Raw genomic sequence first — 25,891 nt, forward strand, 5'->3', positions numbered from 1 at the left:
GTCATTAGGACTGATCATAAAAGCCTGATATTCTTGCAGACGTGCAAATTATTGAGCGCTAGGATGATACGTTGGGTACATTATATAGGGCGATTTAATTACACAGTCGAACATGTGAAAGGTAAACTAAACATTGTAGCAGACGTATTGTCTCGACATTTAAAGGGGACCACTGATGTATTAACTAACAAGGTCACGGGGCCTGAAATGAATCTATTTAAAACATCATTAGGACGATTAGTGCGGGAGCGATGGAGAGAGATAGGTAGTTATCAAAGTCGCGACAAGACTGCTAGTGAGATAATTAGACGCGTGCAAACAGCAGACGCTTCTGAATCAAAGTACTACGTGCTTAAAGAAGGGATTCTTTATAGAAGAGACATAAAAGGGGATATCTTAAGGTTATATGTTCCCGAGAACATACTAAGGGATTTGATAGTTAGCATACATGAAGAAGTAGGTCATTTCGGGCGATACAAGGTTTATGCTCTGATGAAACGTCAATATTATTTCCCAAATATGTCTCGTATAATAGGTCGTGTTGTAAGAGCTTGCGAGGCATGTCAAAAGTCAAAACATGCTTTGGAGACGCACACGGGGCCAATAAAAACTGTAATAGCGAAGGAAATAGGAGAGAGAGTTTTTTGCGATATTTTTGGACCTTTACCGGCAGGACGATTTGGGTTTAAATACATATTCGTAATGCAAGATGCTTATAGTAAGTTAATCAGACTATACCCACTACGCCAGGCTAGTGGGAAGGCTACTTTAACTTGTGTAAAAAAGTTTCATAAGCAGGTCACAATTAAGACATTATGTTCAGACAGAGGCGCGAACTTTACTTCAAAAGTTTTCGAGTTAGGTATTCGCCAACTAGGTATCGAATTAACGCACACATCTGTTAGAAATCCGCGGCCAAATTCGACAGAGAGGGTTAATAAAGAGTTAGGTAGATTATTCAGGACGTATTGCGACAAATCACATCGATCATGGGTAGATCTATTATCGGATATAGAAGATTGTTACAATCAGGTAATACATACTACAACTGGATATTCGCCAAACGAGATTATATATGGAAAACGTACTCTGCTATCGACTGATTTCAACACTGACTCATCGGTGAGGGCAGACTTACAAGGTGAACCGTTAGAACAGATTCGACAACAGGCACGACAAAACATAGATAAGGCGGCCGAAAGTAGGCAATTACATTATAACAAAAATCATAAGTTAATACAATTCGAAATTGGAGATTTAGTGAAACTTAAGACTTTTACGAAGTCAGATGCGGATAAAAAGTTGACAAAAAAATTCATGCGCTTATATGAAGGACCGTACATAATAGGGGCAGTTCCATATAATAATGTATATACATTAATAGACGTTCATACTGGTAAAGTTAAGGGTAACTACAATGCCATTCATTTGTTTAGGTACTATGTAGATAACTAGAAAGATAGGTAAAACTAGAGGATTGAAAGAAATAGAAAAACAGGTAGTTTGGGGTACACTAAACAAAGAGATACCTTATTTAAGTAGTTATGGTCATGCCCGAGGGTAAAATAGATAGGCGTGGGAGGTTTAATACTAGCGTTCTAATACAGATAAGGGGAAAAATAGATTTTGAAACGACTAGCACAGCTGCAGGGACAAAAGGAGCTACGTGTATTAAAAATCTATTTTGGGGGAGTGTGAGATAGTCATACCTATTCATCATAGATTTTTTTTATGGCCGTTACTTTAAGTCTTGCTCTTAGAAAGGAAACGGCTTGTAAAATTAAAATAAATCACTCTAAAAGGTCCAAAGAATGGTAGAACAAAAAAAAATAAAAATGAAATAAATTAAATACTGAGAAATACGTCTTGGAACTAAGTTTCTTTGAGTCCACCCATAAACAAACAAATAAATTAGTTTAAGTTCCTAAGTATTTAAAAAGAAATTGCTCTAAAGCTAAATTGCGTTAGGGTCGGTCATAAATTTGATAAAGCCGTCAATTTTAACTTAGAAATCTTTGTAAGTGTAATAAACAAAGCTATATTATTGCGACCAGATTGCGCGAAAGTAAAAAAAAAAGCATGGGAACAAAATAACGAGTGTGGAGCCAAAAATCGGACCATTCAGGGAAATCGAGGTGTGTCAAATGGCCGTCAATCCTTCTTTCAGCCAATAGGGAAATTCTGTGCGCAAGAGTGAACCAATCAGAAACCGAAATTTCGCTGGGTTTTTTTTTTGCATTTCAGATCATGGGCGTGGACAAACATATCCGTGTGGACGTTTTAAGTCTACACTGGGGGACGGAGAGGAACATTCGATTGAGGTCTGGCTCAACGTGCAGTAGAGCCTAACAGTGAATATTAAGTGTAGAAATATATTGAAATTGTGTAGTTTAATGATAGTAAATTATAAATAGAATAAAATAGTGTGTATCCGGACCAGCAGAAGCTGATATATGGTGATGTACTAATTTACATTTAATTTTAAACTAGATTATTTGAAAATCAGTTCCAAAAATCTTGAGTAAAGAATTATTTTACAAACTAAATTAGAGATGATATTATTATTTGGATATTAGGAGGTGTTACAATATTGTGTATAACTATTAGATTTGCATCCAAAATTATAGAAATGGGACATTTCTCTTTGTGGAACTAGGATTCAAATATATCTAGAATAAATAATGAATATATTATAATTTACGCATAATGTGTGTCCTTAAAATTTACTTTATTATAGAAGTAAGAATTATAGATAATATCTCTATTGATTATGTGGGCATGTGTGTATTTTAGATAAAATGATGTACATAATATTATATAAAGCCGAAAGGGTTTTTTTGTTTGAATATTTGCTTTTCCCTTTCAATAATTAGTATGGCTTAGGAAGCAAATATTCGGCCGGGAATTAATTAATGTAATAAAGTTACTTAATTTCCAGTCTAAATAATAAATTCAGTTTCTCTTCTATATTTGTTTTTAAACTGAGTGAGTAGTAGAAAATCTATTCACCAGTAATAAATTATATGAATATTATTTTCCTCTTTTATTGCTATATTTAATTATACCTATATGAAGTAGTGAATATTGAAAGGAGATTCAAGTTAAAGATTTATTAGTTATGGTTCATTTGATTTTTTGATATAGCTCAAACTTAAGTCACATGTGTGCATATTTAATTTGATAACCTTCAATATTGACTTTCTCTCTCTAATACCTACCTAAATAAAAGTACTTACTATGGAACTAAGAAATACAAATTTCTTCCATCTTACATTGAAATTAGTATTGAAATTGAGTAAATAAAATAACGTCCTTTAGTGGAAGTTGATCACAAAAGTTAGGACGAAGCATCATTATCATCATCATGATCAATCTTTTATATGGTTATGAATGAACTAGAACATTTGAGAGAACTCTAGGGATGTGAAATTCTCACGATGGTTTTCCCTTATACTTCTATTTTCACAAAACGATTAGTACCTAATTTACCAAGAATGCTCTACACTACTAAAGATAATAGAGTTGGCTGGGTTCGAATCTCAGGCTAAAGACAAAGGGACCTTTTTACTTTCGAGTCATAGCTAAATTTCATCTACTTACCCCGAACGAGACAATGGAGTACACGCTGCCTCCAGAGGGCAGATGGCGAGGCAGGTAGGTACCTTTTTTTTTATTGTGTACCGATCTTTCCCAAACAGCATTTTAGGTAACATTATCTGTTAAAACCGACGCCAGCTGAATTTGTGAATCACCGAGTTTTTGAATAGATAAAAATACTAGTTTTGCTGTACTTTGTAATTCCTTTGCTTGATATTATATGGTACATGGTTGATTGGTGACGTACCAGCAGCGAGATTCCGGCACAAAGCAAACACGTCATGTCTTTATACAGCTGGACTCTCCGAACTAATAAATTGGCCAATTTATTGACAATCAATCAAACAAATATATAAATATACAAAAATACCATGGTTTTGGGGCGAGCCCAGAGCTCATTGAAAAGAACCTAGGTTTCCGTACCTAGGCAAATTGAAAACGCTTCGCAGCGAAATAGGAGAGTCCAAGTGCTGTGCCCCGATAACAATGCTAAAAGACTGAGATTTCAGTGTAGGGCTCCCCCCGTGCTTAAGGAATGCCGGTTGGTCTCAAACCGATGGCCTAAATTAAGGCAAATACACGTATCAACTGATTTTCCACACTAACAGGACGTTCTAAATTAACAAATCCTTCCCCTCACTATATCTATTTTGAGGAGTTGAAATTTTACATTAATTTTTCATAATTCAATCCATGTAAACCTGTTAGCTGGTCGAGAAGTCTACGTGTTCACCCAACGTACTGTACCAATTAATTACTTGTAAATAACTCATGACTTAAATACCTAGGTGTCTCTAAAATTCAGCTGAGTTTATTTCTTATTTTATCTCTTCATAATGCCTAATCTTAACCACTAGTATAGACGATCACAGCGTACCATCACAACACCGCATTGTTATTGACATTGCACCCGTGCGAAGCCGGGATGGATCGCGAGTTCATGGATAAGTTTAAAGGGCTGTTTTAAAATATCCGGATAAACTTTATCTAACTCAACGTTATGACAGTTTTTGGAATCTGTCAAAATGACTTTATCCGTTAGACAAAGTTTGTCCGGCGGTGGTGAAACTGGCCCTTAGTTAATGTAATATTACCTGTTAGCTTTACTCGTAGGCCTAAGGCTAGATTGTAATGTTAATAGAGTGCCTACCATTGATATAAAAAATGAAGATAACAGTTTCATAGTCGTCTTCGTGAATTACCATTAGTATTTTGTGAAGTGGTCTTCCTAATTAGCAGTGGCGAAGTGCAAAGCCTATATAGTTGTGTAGGTACGCGCGGGTCGCTGAACCGAATTAATTGTGAAGGTGCAACAGCGTGGGTGTGGACTCGGCGCCGGAGAGATTCCTCGCGTCGGTAGAGCAGCTGTTGAGATTATTGTCTTACTAACATTTTAAACTCAGTTAAGTAAACTTTCATTTTTACAGGAGAAAATCCAGTAGTTTATGTTTGCAATGCAATATGAAATTGAACATTGAATCACTCATCCCATTTGCCATTTCTAATTAACGAACTACACAAATTCAAATATTTTTCCGAGTGTTTTTCAAATTATAGTCACAAAGGTGCTGTACGGCAAAGCATAAATGTAATAAAAGAGAGACGTTTTTGTTTGCCAAGTATTAATATAAGAACCAGACAAGGATTCCAACTCACGAACTTTGGTTTTCCACACGCTCTATAGACTAGGCTATCATAACGTAACCTACCACCACTAACTACTGAATTTCCAAAAACGATACAAATTTTTTTTATCGCTGTGGAATGCGTTGAGAAAAGTACTCATTGATAGTGTTCAAATCAGAAAAAAAGCAGCCAAATGGCTCCTTTTTTATCTTAAAACTTTCACCGCCTTGTCCTATCTGTAGGTGGTTTGAAGTGTAAATATCGTCGGGGACACAATTCGGGCACAGCGCGGCCCGTCCGACCGGTCGAGCCGCGGACCAGTTCTGCGACTTGCAAAAACCATCACTGGAATGGTGTTGCTACATTGGGGGTTATTCCTACACACTCGGCTAAATTTTTAGTATGGGTTTTGAGATAATACTATCCCAAGTGTCAGTAAGCTGTAAATTTAAAAAAAAAAACAATATGGTGGCTGTGTGGCACCATTTTCAAATGTGTTTTTTTTTTTATTTCTTCAATTATTATTTTTTCATCTGTAAAATGTATAATACGACAGACAGGAGACTGTAAATGCAAACAGCAGTTGGATTTTAAAGTACTTGCTGTCGTATTTTATGTGGACCAGTTCTTGGTAAAACATTTTCACATACCCATTTAATTTATGATAGTTTTAAGAGCTTTAACGGGAGGTGTACGTGAGTTTACTGATATCCACTCCGCCTTTAAACGTTGGGATTAGGCCGTTCCTAAAACAATTGTAAGTCCCATTAGAATGGAAGGACGGTAAAACGAACTGAAATTTAATTAGTGAATTTGAAACTGGCTGTAGGTACATTGAAAAGTTATCAAGCTCTTACAATAAAATAAGCAGATAGTCTGCTGACATATTTATAAAATATTTTGATACTGATTTTAAACAGCTCTTACAAACTACTAAGCAATCCGTGTAGATAATTTATCATCATCATCATCGCCAACCGATGGACGTCCACTGCAGGTAGGTTTTCTTTTTCACGCATATAAGAATAGAATAGAATATATTTTTATTCAAGTAAACTTCATTCATACTTTTGAATCGTCAAAATAATTTACCACGGGTTCGGAATACCGTTCCCACCGAGAAGAACCAGCAAGAAACTCGGCGGTTACTGTTTTCAAGTGTTCAATTTACAATAGGTAATATGCCATGCTATACAAGCAATTATTGCAGCCACGCGTATTGCTGTTTTAATCGATTAAATCGCTAATTAAATAAATTTATTTAGCGATTTAAATCCATGCTTTACATATACATATTGTACATAATACATTATAATCTTATAATTTACATATAATCTTATGCTTTTTCCAGGAGCATACTATTAATAAATTTTTTAAACTTGTGTAAAGGCAAGTCTAAAATTGACTGTGGAATTTTACTATAAAATATTACACTCATTCCCACAAATGACTTTTCAACTTTCCTGAGTTTCCTGGTTTGCGAGCCTTTTACGGTTTCTAGTTTGCTTATCGTGGAAAACACCGTAAGCAAAACCGGGACGGGTCTGCTAGCTTAAATATACTTTTTGAGTACAAAATAGTGTTCGGTGTGGCAACATCGCGGTGACACTGGCACTCGCCACTGCGGCGCAGCCAGCATAGTGCTGCTGAAGACGGGTCGAGCGTCGCGAGTGTGTCCGGTGTGTGTGTGTGTGCGGTGACAGTGTGTGTGCGGGGATGCGCCGGCGCCGGCCACCATGCTGGCCCTCCGCCACGCCAAGGTACCACCAGCCTACAGAATCCTCTGTCTTGGGAAAGAACTTGCGGAAAAGCGCCCGCGGAATTCCGCTCAAGTTTGTCGTTTAGGGGTGTTGTGGGTTGCCCTTAAATTAAACACTGGATACACGACAAATAGACAAACTGTATAATCAAAATATAATAATATAAAAAGTGACTGACTGACTGACCTATCAACGTGCAGCTCAAACTACTGGACGGATTCTGGCTGTTTAGCATGCAGATAGCCTATAATTATGATGTAGACAAGACATCCGCTAAAAAGGATTTGTGAAAATTCAAACCCTAAGGGTATAGAATAGGGGTACGAAATTTGTTTATTTCACGCCGATGAAGACACGGGCATAAGCTAGTCATTTGACTAAAGGTAGAGGAGTTAGACATAGGGACACAGTATAATTAATTATCATAGTTACAATGTGATGCGATGGAGTCGTACAGAGGTAGGTATATCCTGTGGAATATCGGAAACGGTCACAGCATGGAAGGCAACTGCGCTATGCAAACAAACTAAATACCACATCGTGAGGAAACCCGCATACCTGCGTGTCCTCCAATATAATATATTCTCAAAGGCGTGTGAAGTTTGCCAATCCGCACTAAACAGCGTGGTGGATTATGGCCTAAGCCCTTCTCAATTCTCAATCTGAAAGGAGACCCGTGCTCAGTAGTTGGCCGGCGATGGGTTGATCATAATGATGATGAGTGTCAAATAAAAAGAACATAACTTTTACGACTCTAGCAATATGTTTACTCTGATTCTATAGACACTTTAGAAGTAGTGTGAACTCGAGCGCGCCTGCTGTTAATGTGGATATCGTTCGAGTTTTCCAGTTTTCCTATTTTCCAGCCTCTAAGCCAATATGTGCGCCGTAAATCGTGCGACGTGACTCCGCGTACTTGCTTAACTGATGCAATCAGGGGGCGATTTTATATATCATGTGGACTCGGGTGAATTTAAAGCTTTTCATATCATTTGTGAAAATTTTACAAATTAGATGTACCTACGAAAATGCTTCACTAGTGTGTCACGCCCCATCCCTGATTTTAATGAAATTGATGATGGAACATAGGCTACTTTTTGTGTCGAAAAATCAAAGAGTGGGTATCGCGAATACGTAGGCAATACAATCATGTATTGCCTACGTATTGAAAAGCAGAAGCCGGCGAACAGTGGGCATCCGGCATCAGCCCACTCTTCACCCGCTACCGACTTCATCCTTTTTTTTACTACCCGACTGCGGCAAAGTCAAAAGGAAGGGTTACAATTTTAGCAGTCTATAATATATGTATGTATGTTCATATCACAATTCTGTGTGTTCCGCCGTAGTGCCTAAACTACTGGACCGATTTTGATGAATGAGGTGTTAATTGATTTATTGTAAAAATCCAGGTGACATAGGCTATGTTTCATACGAAAAAAAATACCTAACGCATGTTACATGAAAAAATGTGAAGGTATCTATCCAGTTTTTTTTTTGCTATTGTATCGAGTGGGATGTCAAATGAAAGAGGAGAAAATTCTGAGCTCATGAATAAATGTACAACAACATTAAAATATACCAAGCGACAGAATGACAATTTTTCGTTAATATTTCAGCGTTCATTAAGAGGATCGCAGTCGGGTTTTAGTTTTCAACTTTGTCTTGTTTAAACATGATTATCGTCAAGCGCAAGCAAATCACACAATAATAATATGTATGTAAGTATTTTTCACGTCACTACTGCATCTGTGCAAGGAGCTAGGTCCGCCTCGGAGGCCGACGCGCGGCCGCGGCTCGGGTGTCGGGTGTCGGGTGTCGGGTTACAAACTGGATTGAGCGTGAACAACTAACTATACAGGTGCCATCCTGTTCGCCTTCTAACCCTTCTATACCAACTTTGATATTTTAATTTCAAATATAGCAAGATTGTTATTTTTTTTTGACGTGACAACGTCTTATAATTCGATAAAGCCGGCTGCACGCACGAAAAAACATGACTCATGCGGCGTTACCTCGCTCTGAGGCGTTCCATGTAAGGCTTGAAGTGCAAGCGAGAGCGCGGAACGAGCGACAAAGAAGCACAATCGGCCTTTGTTGTCACGTTCAACTATCGTCAGTAAACCGACTTTACAGACAACCAATTTTTTTTATAATTTATTGCTCTGCGCTGCGACATTATATTTTAGGTAAGTATGTGGTATATTTTGATTTTTTTCTGTTTTCCAATTAGATAAAATATGAATGGCGAAAAGGCATGATTTTATTTAATCAAATATTTTTTTAAATTTTTAATCGTTTCTATCGTTTGGTGCAAAATGAACACGACGTCTTCTCCTATTTACCTGGAATAAAAAAAAAAATTTTTTGAGAGCTACTTACAATTTCACAAATTAAGATAGTCGTCTATTTCCAGCTTCAGCCTTCAAGCATGCTATATAGGATGTCAATGGTATACCTACTTGAATACACCAGAATCCTCATTGTGAAACGCAATTACATTGGGACAAGGCCGCATCCCCGCAAAAAGACAAAAATATCTTAACCACATTGATATTAAAACCAAAGATACGCATCTACCTAATTTCTTGAGACTTGAAAAATGTGTTGGAAGCAAAAGAAGATGAGAGATGACAAGCTCTGTGAACTCCGCTACAACAAACATTTTACTGAAAGCTGTGTTTAATTCATGCAAGACTGAAAGTGATGAACAGGCATGGCCACAATCTCTGTTTCCGTCAATTATTACTGGTTCGTCAGTGAATATTTCATTTTTCGCGCACTAAAAAAGTACACACAATATACAGGTCCATTATAGTCCAGAGCTCTTTTTATCTGACGTCAGTTATACGCGTGTAGGGTATGTGATAGAAAAAAAGAAAATTACTCGACCAATTTTCGTTTTTCTGGACGAAGGGCTCGCTAATATCGTACAAGAAATCACACTTTTTAATTATTTTCAAACTTCATGGCAACCATTTTTCAATTTTTATTGCTTGTTGTTATAGCGGCAATAGAAATACGCACTACTTAGGTGAAAATTTCGACTCTCTACCTATTATGGTTCACGAGATACAGCCAGCTAACGGACAGATGGACAGCGGAAGCTTAGCAATGGACCCTATTGGCATCTTTCGAGAAGCATGAAAACGACAAACGACAATAGAGCGACAATTTCACCGAGGTATATGTCCACGTCACCTGTGTACATCTGTGAGCGTGGTGTGTCAGTGGGCTAAGCACAACAAATGGCGACGCGCGACGGCGAGTAATGAGGCTGTGTAGAGTTTTTCTACTTCCAGCTGCGGTGCGTTAACATTATCATTTTTAATCATAATGCTATAATTTATACTAATTTCTTTATATAAATTCTGAAACTTTGGTAGATTTGGGGTTCAAAGTCAGACATAGGAGACCTTATGGTTTGTATGGGAGTCTGTATATATTTGGTTACGATTATCATATTCTGTAATCTCTTAATGGTATTACAGAGGGTATTACAATAGTGTTATAAAATTTATTGTAAAAAAGTTACTGCTGAGTTTCTTGCTGGCTCTTCTCAGTAGAATTTTCTTTTTGAATCAAAGGTAGAGTCGTTACGTTTCATAAGCGCCATGGGTTGCCCTACATGAAATAAATCTCTCATCTAAATTTTTCGTTTAATTTATAATATTGACTTCCAACAATCTCGGTAAATACTTCATATTTTACAGAAGAATCAAAGTCAAAGCCTTTTATTCAAATTAGGTATAATTTTTCACTTTGTGACTGACTCACACTAAGTTATTTTGGCTTAGCTTGTCCTCATTTCGTTAGTTAGGTTGCTCTCATATAACATTTAGGTTATTTACATTGTGTCGCTCTAGTTCTTTTGATTACATATTTACCAATTTTGTTTAATAGATTTAAGTATATATAATTGCTTATTGCCTCTAATAAATACAAATTATTTATTTCTAAAACACCCTCTTTGTAAAAAGGTACGTTACATTCTGACACCGGAGCATCCTAAGGAGATGTAAGACTACAATGCACGAATTGCGAAATTGTTCCGTACGGCCCCAGCGCCGTTCCCCAGGCGATGAACGTTCCTTACAATTCTGATTAGAATCTTGCTCATAAAATACTCGCTTTTTAAAAAGGCTCGTCCACTTAAAACTGTATTGGAACCCGCGACCGGCGCGCGGCCATCACGAGAGCAATGCAACAATGCACATAAATAAGCGCGCTGCAAGGCACAGCAGTTAAAGCTCGCCCTACACTTTAAACTCATAACTTTGGTTTATTTTTATTTTTTAAATGTTCAGGCGAGGTGAGGCCGTGACCCGTGGAAGTCCCTACGAGAGTCCTTTGCCCAGCCGTGGACGTCCGACGGTTGATAATGATCCTAATGACGATGACGGTGATGACCAATTATTCTTCTGAGTTCATCAGTTTGACGTGTCTGTCCATATTGCAAAAAGCGTATTATATTTTTTTTTTTTTCTGAAACTACATATAACTTTTTTTGTTCTTTAGCTAGTTTAATTTAACAACCACACATCCAGTTTCAAACCTGTCGTTTGGACATGCCTGTTGTTTTCTGCTTGAAATTTATTACCAGCAAAGCCGCGCCGCCAAGCGATTTAACGATCTGGTACGATGCCGTGTAAAACCAAAGGAGTATGGGTTGAATGAAAACTACCATCCCCTTTCCAGGTTAGCCCGCTTCCATCTTAGTCTGCATTATCACTTACCACCAGGTGAGATTGCAGTCAAGGGCTAACTCGTACTTTTCTGAATTTAAAAAAAAACAGCTTTGGTCACAGGGAATTGGCTCCCTGCAGTATGGGCTCAGCCTTACTTGTAGCATTATGTCGGTCGGGTGGAGGGCGGGGGGCGGGGGGCGGGGCACGTCCTGAAGTAATTAATGGCGGCCAAATTATGCCGATCGCATCTCGGAGGTGTCCCGCGCCGCAGCATCGTGCGCACGGGCCGGGGTCAACGACCTGCGGCACTCCAACCACAGCCACCTCCAACCTTCCAAATTGTGAATCGATAATCTGAACTAACGGTTACATTTGGAACAGCTGGTACAGCTCAGAAAACTTTATTCGTAAATTGTACGCCACGACTAAAAATGCGGTCAAGTGCGAGTCGCACTCGCACACGAAGGGTTCTGTATCACTTTCACTTTGCTCAGTCTTAAGACTGTTAAAACGAGACGGCGCTATACCGCTGGATAAGTCTGTCTTGTTTCAATTGGAACTTAAGTCTAAGCAAAGTCAAAGTAAATCTATAAATCTTACCCTTAGATCCATTGATATTGGAACCACCCCTTCTATGGTGAGAACAATCTTGGAACACCCTATACTCTATGGTTATCCGAGATTCATGCGGGGCAAACCTTGAATTTCATAAAAGTAAAATAAACCTCAGTGGCACTTTAAACTATAAAGCCATAAAACTTTGATTTAACTCAGAAAATGTCGCCTTATTTGAAAGCCATTACCACAGAGTAGCCGAGTGCAGACACGTTGATGCATTCAGAGAGTTCCACAGTTTCAAATCGCTTCCACTGTCATCATGGAGGCGAAGTGAGATTTTATTGTAAGTTATTGCTCAGTTGCGTGAAGAATGCGCCGATTACATTAGAGATATCGCCCGTGCCGGTTACAAATGTAATATCAGGTTACATAGCCCGGAATAAAATATTTTTGACTCAAAAACTTGTCACTTTCGTTGCAAGTCGTCCTTGTTGTCGAGTCCTGTTTCATTTTTTTTTAATTATTTAACAATTTTCCTCATTAATAGTTAAGCCTTCGCTGCGATCTCACCTGGTAGTGAGTGATGATTCATCTGTAGGTACCCATGACACAGGATTACCTAGTGTGGGTACCAATGGATAAAGAAAAAATTGCATATTTGGTTAATAAATATTTTTTCATGTTTTATTTTTATTTAAGATGGAAGCGGGCTAACTTGGAAGGGGTATGGCAGTTTTATCCCTTTTTGTTTCCACATAGCATTGTACTATCATCCATGTGATATCCAACCCGGGACCTTCCAGTTATAAGACCACAGCGCACACCACTGCAACAGGAGGCCGTCATACTGACGATGCAGTCTTAGTCAAAGTCTTATGTTCTACTTTAGCCGATTTTGTCGGACCAATTAATATCGTTCAGGCAAAGCTAGCGACATCTCATTAATTATCAAAATGTAGCGATAGTGGCATCCATTACCAGTAGGTACTTTATAGCCATTTATAGCTCGCCAGTAAAGTACGGTCGCGGAGTGCAAACAATGGATTCGGTAATTAAAACGGATAAGTGGCTGAATCGCTCTGTTCCCAACAAAGAAGCGCTTTATTGTAATGTATAGTAGTTTATTTCGTACTACTAACAGATTCCAGATACAGCTTGATAAATAGGCAAGATAAATTAGGTGATTCCAGGAAATAATGATTTTGAAATTGTTTATTGGGAACATTTTCCAAAGCAACAAAACTTAAAAAGCTAGGTACTAATATATACTACTCGTACCAATACTATTTGTACGCTCGCTCTAAACGATTATTTTTTTGCGAGCTGCAACTCGCTTTTGCTTATGACTTGATGCCAGTGTTATACATACTAATATATTTTTATAGTTTCATATAGTATGTTTTTATTGCGAAAGGCCCATCTCGTGCATATGAGTACATACATACACATCGCTGCTCAACGGTTAAGCCTGGATGCCGGTCGGTTATAATATACATAATACTTACTTACTTATATCAACGAACATCTTCTAAACTTGCATTATTCCTCAGTAAATTCCTACCACTTAAGAAAGGACTTTGATACCGCAGGACTGATGATATCGCCTAAAACCTAGTCATTGAAGACAATACATAAGTTAGGTCGCGCAACGTCACTACATTCCAAGTATTTCCGCATTTTCCTTGAGATAGATTGCAAAGTTGCAAGTGGAGCGAAGCGAACTCACCGACTGAATGCAACATTGTAGGTATACCAAGAGAAGGGCATTAGTGCTATTTTTGAAATGATTACTTTTCTATAGAGTGACTTCACAGGTAATTTTTCAAGGAAATTGATTTTTCAATATTCGCGGAAACACGAAATTTATTTTCACATGAAAGTAACTAGAAAAAATTGTCAAAAATTTGGCAAAAGAATATTTGCTACATTCATTTAACATTTCATATAAATATGCAATTGTTCTCGCTCACGCGCTGTTTGTTCGTGTCGATGACTTTTAAAAGCTACTTAGGTAAGGTAACAAGTGTTATATGAAAAGGCTTTTCACATGATTTTTCTCCTGCTACCTGTGAAATGGTCCACCTCTACTGAAGATACCGCGATGTTGACGGAAACACGAAAACTTGCCGACTCGCTGTTTTCACAACACAATGAATCAACTGGAGAACTATTTGAATAGCATTACTTATATAATAAAAGTTTCAGTTTTCGAAGTAGAAATTGTAGTTTTCTAACCGATTTCAAAAGACGGGGTGAAATTTCAATTCCACGTGGACTACACCGATTTCAAACCCCTATTTTACTCCTCTAGGGGTTGTAGTTTCAAAAATCCTTTCTTAGCGGATGTCTCGTTATGCCAAAGTTCAGCCCAAACCATCCAGTAGTTTTGCTGTGCGTTGATAGAATTGTCAGTCAGTCACCTTTTTTTTTATATATGTATTTATACTTATTTTTTTTTATATATGTATTTGACCAAAAATATTTGCAGACTGAAGAGACTACCTACTAACAGAAAATACACTAATTTAATATTCATTTTAGTATGTACTTGAAACACACATTGTACATAAGTACATTGTACCTACAGTGAAAGTTTTGAATAAATGAAGCCTAGTATCAGTGCTAGTATGTACTTATAGTAAAAGTTTGAAATAAATAAAGCCTATTCTGTTGAGTTGTCAAATTATTATTAAAAGTTACATTGAACGTCTTAAAACCATCAACTGAAACTCATTCAATATCACAAACAGCCTCCACAGAAAGCTCCCACAACGAAGCTCGTCAAACTCCTCGCAACTATTTAATACAATTGAAAGGAACCCGAAACTCTTGCAGATAAACTTTACGACACGAGTGCCGAAAACATTTGAACAATTGCACTCATTGGAGGCTCTTCACAAAATAGTTCGAGAGCTCGTGGAAAAATCGTGCCTTAAAACCGGACAAATGCGAGTTAAACTCGCACACGATAGGCTGTTACACATAATTTGTAAAAGATAATAATATAACACTACGATTTATATATTTCTTAAATTTGCATGGCAGCCATTTTAAAATCACCATCTGGGTTTTTTATTATTTATTGTTATAGTAGCAATAGAAATACACACTCTGTGATAATTTCAACTCTACCTATTATGGTTCACGAGATAGATATAGCCCGCTGATAGACGGAAGACGGACGGACAGACGGGCAGCGGACGCTCAATTAGTAATAGAGTCCCGGTGGCAGTCGAGTGTGGTACGCTAAAATAGTTCAAAAAACTCATTTTTTGTTTAAAACAAGCTTAAAGCATGTTTAAAACTGTAAAAAAAAATAAAAAACATGTTTAAAACACGTGTTAAATATTACTTTATCCTGGAATAATTATAATCCTGGAAGGCGGGGCTACGTTTGCATGCAATGCACGTTACAGGTAACAGGGCGCGTAGAAAGACCAAACTACAAACGTTGAACTTTTACCAGCAACTCCTTCACTTTTGCCACCAGCTCTCGCGCCAAAACGATAAGAGCGTCAAACTTCAATTAAACTTCCCGAATGAACAATCGAACAATCATCCACATCCGAACTAACTTTTAACAGAAAATAGTTCTTATTGTGGTCACTGAAGTCACAAAATAGAATGGAGTACTTAATTTGTAATGTTAAGTTGCTGAGGTACGCGAGTCTCCGAGAGACATCCTCGAGAGTTGTTTGATTAAAACTTATGCAGACGACTGTAGTCGCCTTCCTCTCTTAGCGTGATGAGATTAAAAACTACTCGGATAGTAGACGCTAGAGAAACACTTGAAAATAATAGTTATTTAGACTTATTAAAGTCAGCTAGTCCGTAGGTAAGCTTTTATCTCAAGAAGTTTTTAAAATTTAATTCAAGTTTTCAGCATTTATAATTCAGCAGTTTGGAGAAAGAATAGCTGGTTCATAGGATACACACGTGTTAAGTAAGGATTTAACTAAAATATCACCTCCCCGGTTTAAATCCTTCCTCCATACTTTAATTAAAATAGTATTACTTTGCCAAAGTATGTCTGCCAATTTGTATTTTGGCTCTACCGTTGAACCATTCTTTCAAAAAAAAAAAAAACCCGACCACCCAGTTATATTGAGTTTTTTTTTTAATTACAGCCAGTCATTCAGGATAGTATAAGGATTCTACATCCAAATCTGTTCAGGCATTTTGAAGTTATAGTGGAACTCCTTTTTTTGGGCAGTCGTTTCATGGAATCAGGAAGTACTAATTCTTATTGCAATCTTTGCAATCTTCTTATCTGCAAAACACATACGCGTAGCTTGCATCCTGAAGAAAGTAAACAAGATACTTTTTATTCCGGGACAATAAACTCGTTAAATTTTTTCAAAAACTTTATTTACGTGGACAAAGTTAAGATTACAGAGCCTAGTATTACATAAATTGTACGTCGTATCTAAAAATAAATTATCAATTAACGGCGGAAATCCAAGAACATTTATTTTACGTAGTAGATTATGAGAAAGCTTAGTAAAGGCCTTTATCTTTCCTAATTGGATTTATTTATATAATTAAGGCAACTTTACATTTCGGTTTACCTTATACTATTGTACCTACTTCCAAAAATACTGTTCACCCTCTGGGAGTTCTTCCAACGCTGCGCTTACCGGCGCTACTCGTAGGTCACCATTCCATCACCTTGGGACCCCGATGTCAATTGGTTTTTCGAACTATGTTATATGTCTAAAATTTTACTACCATATCCTCTTCAAAAGCTCTCAATTATTTTGAGATTAAAAAAACCGGCTTTAAATGTAATAATGAAACTTCACGTATTGATACAATAATTATATTTGCCAAGTCACAACATCCCTCGCAACTTTCATAATAATGTAATTTCGGAGTCGCAGCAGCGCGAGTCAATAAAATAAAATAAAATACCAATAAGAGAATTACCATCAGATCGGGAATTGACGATATTATTTCGGGATGTGCTGGATGGCTTATTTTTGGCATGGATTCGGAAACAATGACTGCGGCGGCCATTTTGGCAAAATAACAAGAATAACCTGCACGCTGCCGCTTTATTTCATTATTTACTGAATATTTTATTGGGCATGTGGAATTGAGGAAGTAAAATGTTGGGCTATTTTTACCCTGCGTTGATAAGATTCTGCGGTCAAGCTAGTAGTTTATCACCATGATTAGTATCAAGTTATCAACCAATTGACGTCCACCGCTGGACGTAGATCTCTTATAAGGACTTCCAACGGTCTTACGCCGCCTGAAGCCAGCGGCTCCCTGTGACTCGTTTGGCGTCGCCTGTCCACCTAGTGGGAGTCTTCTAACTCATACGCACGCCATTCTTCCCGATGTTGGGTGAACTTCCTCCAAGTTTCTCTGCAAATTAGCTGATGTCATCGGGCAACGAAATGGTTGTCTTTCAATTTTAGTATCTTATAATTTTTATAAGTGCTTTCGAATGATCAGAATAATTTATCTGCCAATCTGCACTTTGTCAGCGTGGTAGACTATGACCAAGACCTTCTCATTCTGAGATGAAAGTTAAAGCACTTTCTCCCGGGTTGATGATAATGACTTTTATGAACTTATGAAGTATCGAATAGTCCTAAAATAGTAAACGCAGAATCACGCCATTGCTGCGTGTTAATTAGAAGCAGAGCTTTAATTAAGCAAGCCTGCGGTTCGTGGCTGCGGTCACATGAACACACGAACACACGGCCACACGGACACATGGACATACAGACACACAAGTCTAACAATTCACATTCAGTGTTTAGATACAAATCCAACGCCAATCGAGCGCTGTTAGTTTAAGTGGTTAGGTACGCTTGTTTCGGACGTTTGGTGGAAACGTTTTTGATCAAAACTATTTCTGTTTTTTCGTCAATAAAATTCTATTCGTACATTGTGATATTTTTTTCGTTATTTTTACCACTGATCTGAACCAAACCGTATGATAAAAATCTTTTTTATACTTTTAGAGCAGATTACAATTTTTTATTGCGGAATAGGCTTGCACTTGACGACAATCATGCTTAATGGAATAGAATCAGTCAAGTGCGAGTCAGACCCGCAAACGAAGGGTTCCGTGCCATCATACAAGAAGTAAGTGGGCGGCCCAGGTGGGAGCGGGTACCTACTACCTACATCCTTCAGGGCGGGCAGCGGGCGCAATGCCACACTCTCCAATCTCCATGCCGCTTGATACCCGCTCTCGATGAGGGCAACGTGCTCGCGTCTTCCTTCCAATTTCTTGTAAATAGTAAAAGTTTTTTCTGAACGCTGCCCGCCCCGTAGGACGCACCCGCTCCCACTTGGACCGCTGACTAACACTTTTTTTATAATTTTCATGGCGGTAATTTAGATTTTTTTTTATTTGTTGTTCTAGCGGCAATAGAAATACAAACTCAGTGACAACTCTCTACCTATTACGGTTCAGGAGATACAGCCCGCTGACAGACAGACGGACGGACAGACAGCGGAGGTTTTTGTATTAAAATAGTCATTTGGTGCGTTACGTAATATTTGTGCTGAGTTTAAACTCTGTATGCGTTGTTAGCAGTAACATCGCTGTAACAAACTTTGAGCAGTCGTTTTACTGTCAAACTTCGTGGTCCTTTCAACTTCCTACATCGAAATTCAGGACTCGTATAAAGTTATGTAGGTCACAAATAAAGTTTCTATAGTGTTGGTAGGTGCCTATTGTGTTCTTTTCGTGAAAATTGAAAATGTGCACTGTGTTTTCGTGGAAATCAAAAAAAAATAAAAAGCACGGTATCCTGCCAAATACGAAACCCCACTCACATTCTTACGATAAACAGGTACATAGTCTACATAGAGATCTATGGAGGCATTTAGAAGCTATGATGGATTATGAAACTCACATTACACGCACAATGCACGCACAGCATTTACCCACTGAAAGTTACAATTAGTCATGAAATTAGAAAGTACCTACCGATTCCCATGTCCTTCTTCGATACCCAATGTAGAGGAGCTCAAGAAAAAATTCATTCGTTATTTGACATTTCCCTCTCAACATTAATATCTTTTGACAGATTTACATTTACGAAGAACACGAATAACAAAATTTTTTTTCGCGCTGTAAAAAAATGTTCTTCGTGAATGTGAAACAGTGCCATCTATGAAGTAAGACGAAAACTATGACAGTTTTCATGTTTACGAAGGGTTGTTTCGAGCCGTGGGGGCGGAACTCGACATCATGAACGCGTGTTACTTGCCAGTACTAGCACCACCCGATAGGTGGCGCTACTTTAAGGTTTTTTGAAATTATAGTACGGTCTAAGGTTTGTTTACCACCTTGTTCTTGCCCGTAGATTATTATAATAAAAATGCATGCCGGTTTGCATCAAACATTCTCAGTGCATTGTAATTGTTGATTAAATCTTAAAAATATAGGTAAATTACTAAAATAAAATATACCCATCGCCGACCCAATACTGAGCACGGATCTCGTCTTAGAAGAGAAGAGCTTAGGCCATAGTCTGCCACGCTGGCGCAGCTCGCAGTGTGGAATGGTTGACTTCACACACCATTGTAGAAAACTCTCAGACATGGAGGTTTTATCACCATGTTTCCCTTCGCCGTTAAAGCAAGTGATATCGCACAGGTCTTCGAAAAGTTAGAGGTGTGTGCCCGGAATCGAACCCCTGACCTCCGGCGTCTTATTCACTAGACTATCACCGTTTTAATACTATTAAACACACACACATAAATACTATAATTTGTATCTTCTTGCTACCCAAAGCTCTCTGTCTCGTTTCACAAATATCATTACTCGTAAACACAATGTTATTAGTTATTGTATTACTTAGTCTGTACAAAAATGCAACAGTAACCCGAGCCTGCGGTCAACTAGTACGTCTTCTATTGCAGTAGGTAGGTCTGTCTGTTCGCCGCACCCCTGCAGCCTGTGAGCTTTGATATTCTAACTCGCCATTTATAGGTTTTCGCAGTCTTGTGTAAGAGGCTTTCTTGAGGATTACGTCGAACAAATCACTGGCGGTTTCAAAATAACTACAGTTTACAACCAAAGGCTGTAGCCTACTGACTTCAAATATTTTTTTCATGGAAAACACCTATTTTCATTTTGAAGAAAATACTTAGGTGTTCCCGTAAAAAACTAATAATATTATACTATCCATTATTCATACGCTCGGTTTCACTGTATGCAGGTTAATTAAACCGTACAGTAAAATGTTAGCAATATCTCACTGCAAAGATAATTGAATAAACATAAGCTGGGTTCACACTGCCTTAAATATAGTAATTTACAATACACAAATTATTCTTTTTGCCCTTTGTTCACGTGATATTCACTCTATGTGATATGTTTCTCTGTAATCAACCTAATTTGGCCAAACTTAGTGCGTTATGTAATTTGAACTAAGTTTCGCAGATTATATTCCTAGTCAAGTTCATATAATTATGCGATAATATTGTGCAAACAAGGTGCGAACAAAGTTAGATCATGAAAGGAAAGTATGTATTACCTGACACCATGCTAACTTTCCTATACAATAAAACCTGGTCGGTTCACGCCTTTAGTCCAGAGAACTAACAACCAAAATGAAAATGGACAATCCTAATAATATATCTATTGATAACAACATAACCACTCCTTTGCGTTGCGCAGTAGAGTAAAATCACAAATCTGTTACACTAATCTAACACAGTGTACTCCAGCTGTAAGGAAGTGATCGTGGCTGCGCTACATCGCTGCACCACATGAGTAGCTGTACGATATGAGCTTGGACCAGGAATGCATGGGGTACAAGAGCGCGCCGGTTACTTACTTCAACGGTTTAATAACATCATAGTTAGGAGTTAGATTCTGAATAGCTTTCCATGTTTTGATACATAAAGTTTTGAGAACGATTTCTATGTAAGATTGAAATGTTTGAGGAATTTGAGTTGCTGACTTCTAAAAAGAAAAGATTGGAGGAGACTTTCACCGCTATAAACGGCCCTTTCAACAACACTTAGTATTTAAGTACTTTTTGCAGATTATTAATTAGTGATAAAGTAAGATAACATTTATGTAAAAAAAAAATTAGGATAAATATGTACTTATACTATAACTGGAAAGGGAAATAAAGCTATTTTATTTTTATTTTATTCTATTATTTTATTTAAGTAAAGTATGGTCACAGTTTTACGATATAATACATCGTAATAATAAATAAATAAATAAAATAAATAAAAATATTTTATTTCAGACAGTATAAATTGTCCATAATTTTATACAAATTAAAACTGTGGTATGGTATGAGCTAGTCCTGTGATATCACTGAGGAGTGCTCCTAGTCTACAAGCTACGGTGCATGCGGCATGCAGGATAGGAGCATGTGACGTGATCAGGAATTAATTGAACATCGCCTCCCACCACCAGCCACCAGGCACTGCCTACTGCAGGCTAGCCGATAAACGAAATACTTACATATTAAACCTACGTTACCTTACACCACAGAATTCACAAAAAAAAAGTAATAGAAATAGTATCTGTTGGTGCCTGGTACTGTCTTTATTACCGGGAGAGTTATTGCCGATAGAGTTTAGTCAAATAAAACAAAATATACAAAGATACCTTGGAAACTGATATTGGCTACTTTTATCCTGAAAAGTTAAAGAACGGTCAGGGGATTTTAAGAATCTAAATCCGCGCCGATGACGTCGCGGGACCATCGTCTAATCTCAGAATTAATTTGACGATTCAAAAGCACTTGTAAAACTTTAATAAAATAAAAATCTATTCTATTCTTTTCTATTCTAGAAAAAAATTTAAAGCAAATCCTACCTATATCTAGTTTTAAAGAAACGTAGGGAAATTAAAATAATGTAGATCCACGTTTCTGCACTATAACATGTCATACCGAGTTATTTGACCTGACCTAATTAAATTTTGCAAAGCTTTTACTTTTTGGCAAATACATAATCCCGTTGCTAAAAAGTGTCTTTATGCAACTGGTTTGAACAAAGTCAAAGTACTTTGTACATATTATATATCTCACTTAGACTTACACTTGTAGAACCATTTGTCCATTGATGCTGTTGGAACCCCAGCTATTGAATGTGCGCCGCAAATGTTCCGCAATCATCTCGTAATAGCTTCAATTACATTTCCCCCACACTCAGCATTGTGTAGCGTTGTGCTCACTCACCCAGCTGTGCTAATTGATGCGAAACGCTCACCCCCGGCTCGGCCCTCCACCCCGGTGTTGGCGTGACCGCAGACCTACAATACCAACCAATAATGAGTTTACAATACACATTTAGATTTCTTTTATCTGGGATTTAGAAATAGAAATAGAAAGATTTTTCTTTAAATAAACATTTACAAGTGATTTTGAATCGTCAAAAGATCTGCCACGGTTCGGAATGCCATTCGTACCGAGTAAACCCGGCAAGAAATTCGGTGGTTGCTCTTTTCAAATTAAGTAAATTACCCAAAACCAAAAGAAAACTTCGATCCCACGCTAAGCTAAGAATAGGTATAAGATAAATTTAGAAACGAACAAATAATTGCCAAAATCAAAGTAAGGCTGCTTTTCCAACAGATATGTGCTATGCTAAGTACCTACGTTGCTATGGATGTGTGTGATATCCACCAATCATTTTCATTGCTCCACATACCTCAGCATTGGTGGAAATGGTCACATAGTTTCGTCACAATGGACAGCACATCTCTGAAAAGCAGCCTAATAATAAAACTGCAATACTGCATTATTTATAAGATAACCAATAAGTAAGTGCTCTTCCTTGTCGACAGTACCTGGGTTCGTTCCCGGCGGGCGGCGGCGAGCACGAGGCGCGCGCCGAAACCGTCTCGAGGCGGCTGCACCTCATGAAGGTAAGTGTTATAACATTATACCCCGTTACAATGTTACCCTGACTGAGCTTCAGCCACGGCAGCTGATCTCGGCGCAGTTTAGTCCACTCCAACCAGCTTTGTACCTAGGGGACACCTGTGTGCGTAGACACTGCCGCATGCTGCACTCGTATAGTTCTATGGATCCAAAGCTACTCTAAATAAAATAGAATGTCCAAAGATCCATTAGCTTAGCAGGGAACCCGAGAGTGCCAAGTTTCTTACAATGGGCTATGCCAGAAAACTCGCTCATCGCCTCTTCATTCAGCTCATCTACTCGATCCTCCACCTTCTGAAGATCGCCGGCTCGCTTCGCTCGCCACCTCCTCAGCGTAAACCAGCTCCCTCCATTCAGGACCTCCTTCGTGAGCCTCTTAGCTTCGCATTTTACAAAAACACTCTAGGGATAGGGACAGACAGTACATTTAAAGGAAAGTTTAGTATGCATAAAAAGAAATGCAAGGTCTAGATAATGTTTGGCAACAAGCTAGGTCAAGTGGAGGAGTGGGTCGAGAGATGGCTCTCCGCTGCTGGCTCGGCCTAATGAGTGCATGTAGAGTCAGGGGGCTTCAAACTGTTACAGTGTAGATTATTTTGACTAATAAAACTTTGTCACGTATTTTTGGCTAATAAATTATGTATTATAGTTACGTAATATATCACTACCCCTAATATTATCGAAAGATCTGTCTGAGATATTTATATTCTTAGGGGTGGCTCTTTCAATGATATTCTTCGACTAAGTAATAATTATTTACTTAAGTAATATTTTTCTAACACTAATATGGATCTATCTAACATATTAAATACCTAACATACCTAAACCAGAAGTGAAGCCATCCAGTTTTCCATACTTTTAAAAGCTCCGAGATAGAATAATAAAGTTTATCATCTGCTATGAGATAGGTTATCTAACATCTCAGGCTTGAAACTCAGTATCTTTTTCGGAAACATAATTCACTAGAAAAACAGATTTCAGCTTGAAAGGAATGCCTCTGAATACGCTCACTCCAGCGAACGATGACAAATTGCCAAAGAAATTTCAACTCTGTCGTCTGTGACTTAAAAATTGGTTTCATACTTTGAAAAATATTCCATAGTAGGTGTCGTTCGTTGCATACTCTTCATGATTTGAAGGCCTGCAATATTGATCGTCAAATTGAATATGGACCGTGTAGCGATAAGATTTAGGTTTATTTTCGTTCGTCAATAGGCTAGTGCTTTAGATATGCCTAAAAATGAGACCAAACCCTCCAAGAGGAAACGGGGACGCGGTCAAGGGGCATGTGTCAATGGCTTTGAGAGAGGAATGACAAACAGCAAACTGTGACCTTTTGAATTGTGATCTAGACTATTATACAGAGCTCATGTTTTACACTTCTCAAATTCCAAAATGGAACGGAAGTGGTCCCTAGGTCGCCTTCGTTTACGGCCGACATGCAAAATTATTCGACGTTTGGAAACTTTTTTTGAAAACTGTAACTTCGAAATATGTCAATAATGAAGTGATAGGCATAGGTACGATTGAATACAATTTCATCAATAAAACAAAATTATGAAACTTCTCTAAATATCTAGATTTTTAAGACTTTTTTCGCTTTAATCGGAAATGACACTTAATTTTTCTGTAGTTTTTTTAAATTATGGATGATCACAATTACAGTCAAGTCAGATTTATGTTTTTGCTTCGCACCATAGTTTATTATACCGAGGCGGCCAACATTTTCGCTCTGTTCTGGCCAATTTAGGAAAGAATTTTTGTCCCTAAAATTTATAACAAAGTCAAATACAGTGCTGCGTCACATAAAACAATTTATCTTGTTTTAACAATTCAGTGTTTTATGGACAAGTATTATGAAGTCTTGTATTCAAGAGCTTTTAAACTCTTAACAAACTTCAGCGTTAAAATATTTTCCATTCCATCAAATCATTAAAATTGCTGAGCGTAATAAAATAATTTCTAAGACGTTTACTACTTACCTACTGGCAGCTTAAAATGTTTTCCACTTATAATGGGAACTCCTCCATGATATTATGAGTTAACTTTTGATTTTAAATTAACGATTTCAAATAGTAACTATTCCAAATGTTGTAGAGGCAGACGTTAGGTACTTTGTGGAAGTCCATGATATAGGAAACCACAAGAACAATTTGCTACAATCCGCTGAAACAGACAAATCTGTATGGTGCATGCAGCATGCGATATGCACCGCCCGCCCTCCCACTGCTAAACATGCAGTAAAAGCAAGCCACCAAGCAAGCAATATGCACCACCATTATCACGCAACACCACATAGATCCTTCAAAACACACTCGACGCATGTTTCACACTATACACGATCGTCACTTTGCAATAATTGTTCTTTGTAATGTAAAAAAATCTATTTAAACCTCAAGTCTACGGAATTAAAAGTTCTTTTGAAACATATTTTCACCATTTAGACGAAATTTAAAAGTGCCATTTCCGGGAGAGCTTTTAAAAGTTGTCTCCGCTAACACCCGCATCTTGCATCTTCGTCGCAATCTTATTGTTCGTCGGAAACTGGCTGCAAGTTTTACATTTAGACAAGTTTTACAGTTCTATTGGACAGTGCGGTGCCGGGAACAGCTGGACGTAGTCTACGGTGGTCTAGGCTTTATTCAATATACACTAAAACAGTCACATGTTCTATTTGATTGAATTTATTTAGGTATATATCCTTTTGTGGAACATGTAAAAAATCTCAAATATTCATCATTAATTATCATTATGATCATCCCATGACCGGGTCACTACTGAGGAT

At 37.7% G+C, this 25,891-nt stretch overlaps 1 protein-coding gene across 2 annotated transcripts in view; it reads left to right on the top strand.

The window, feature by feature from the left end:
• The first annotated feature begins 6,886 nt into the window (after positions 1-6,886).
• LOC123867319 overlaps positions 6,887-25,891 on the top strand; it is a 97,462-nt gene continuing 78,457 nt past the window's right edge. The window contains exons 1-2 of one of the 2 annotated variants that reach the window (XM_045909304.1): positions 6,887-6,983; positions 23,010-23,090. In XM_045909304.1, coding sequence (XP_045765260.1) covers positions 6,960-6,983; positions 23,010-23,090 — 105 coding nt within the window. In that variant the 5' untranslated portion in view covers positions 6,887-6,959. Of the gene's footprint in view, positions 6,984-22,990; positions 23,091-25,891 lie in introns of both variants that reach the window. The other variant, XM_045909303.1, reaches the window with a different exon arrangement.

This window comes from Maniola jurtina, chromosome 8, assembly GCF_905333055.1.
Source record: "Maniola jurtina chromosome 8, ilManJurt1.1, whole genome shotgun sequence".
Classification (NCBI taxonomy): domain Eukaryota; kingdom Metazoa; phylum Arthropoda; class Insecta; order Lepidoptera; family Nymphalidae; genus Maniola; species Maniola jurtina.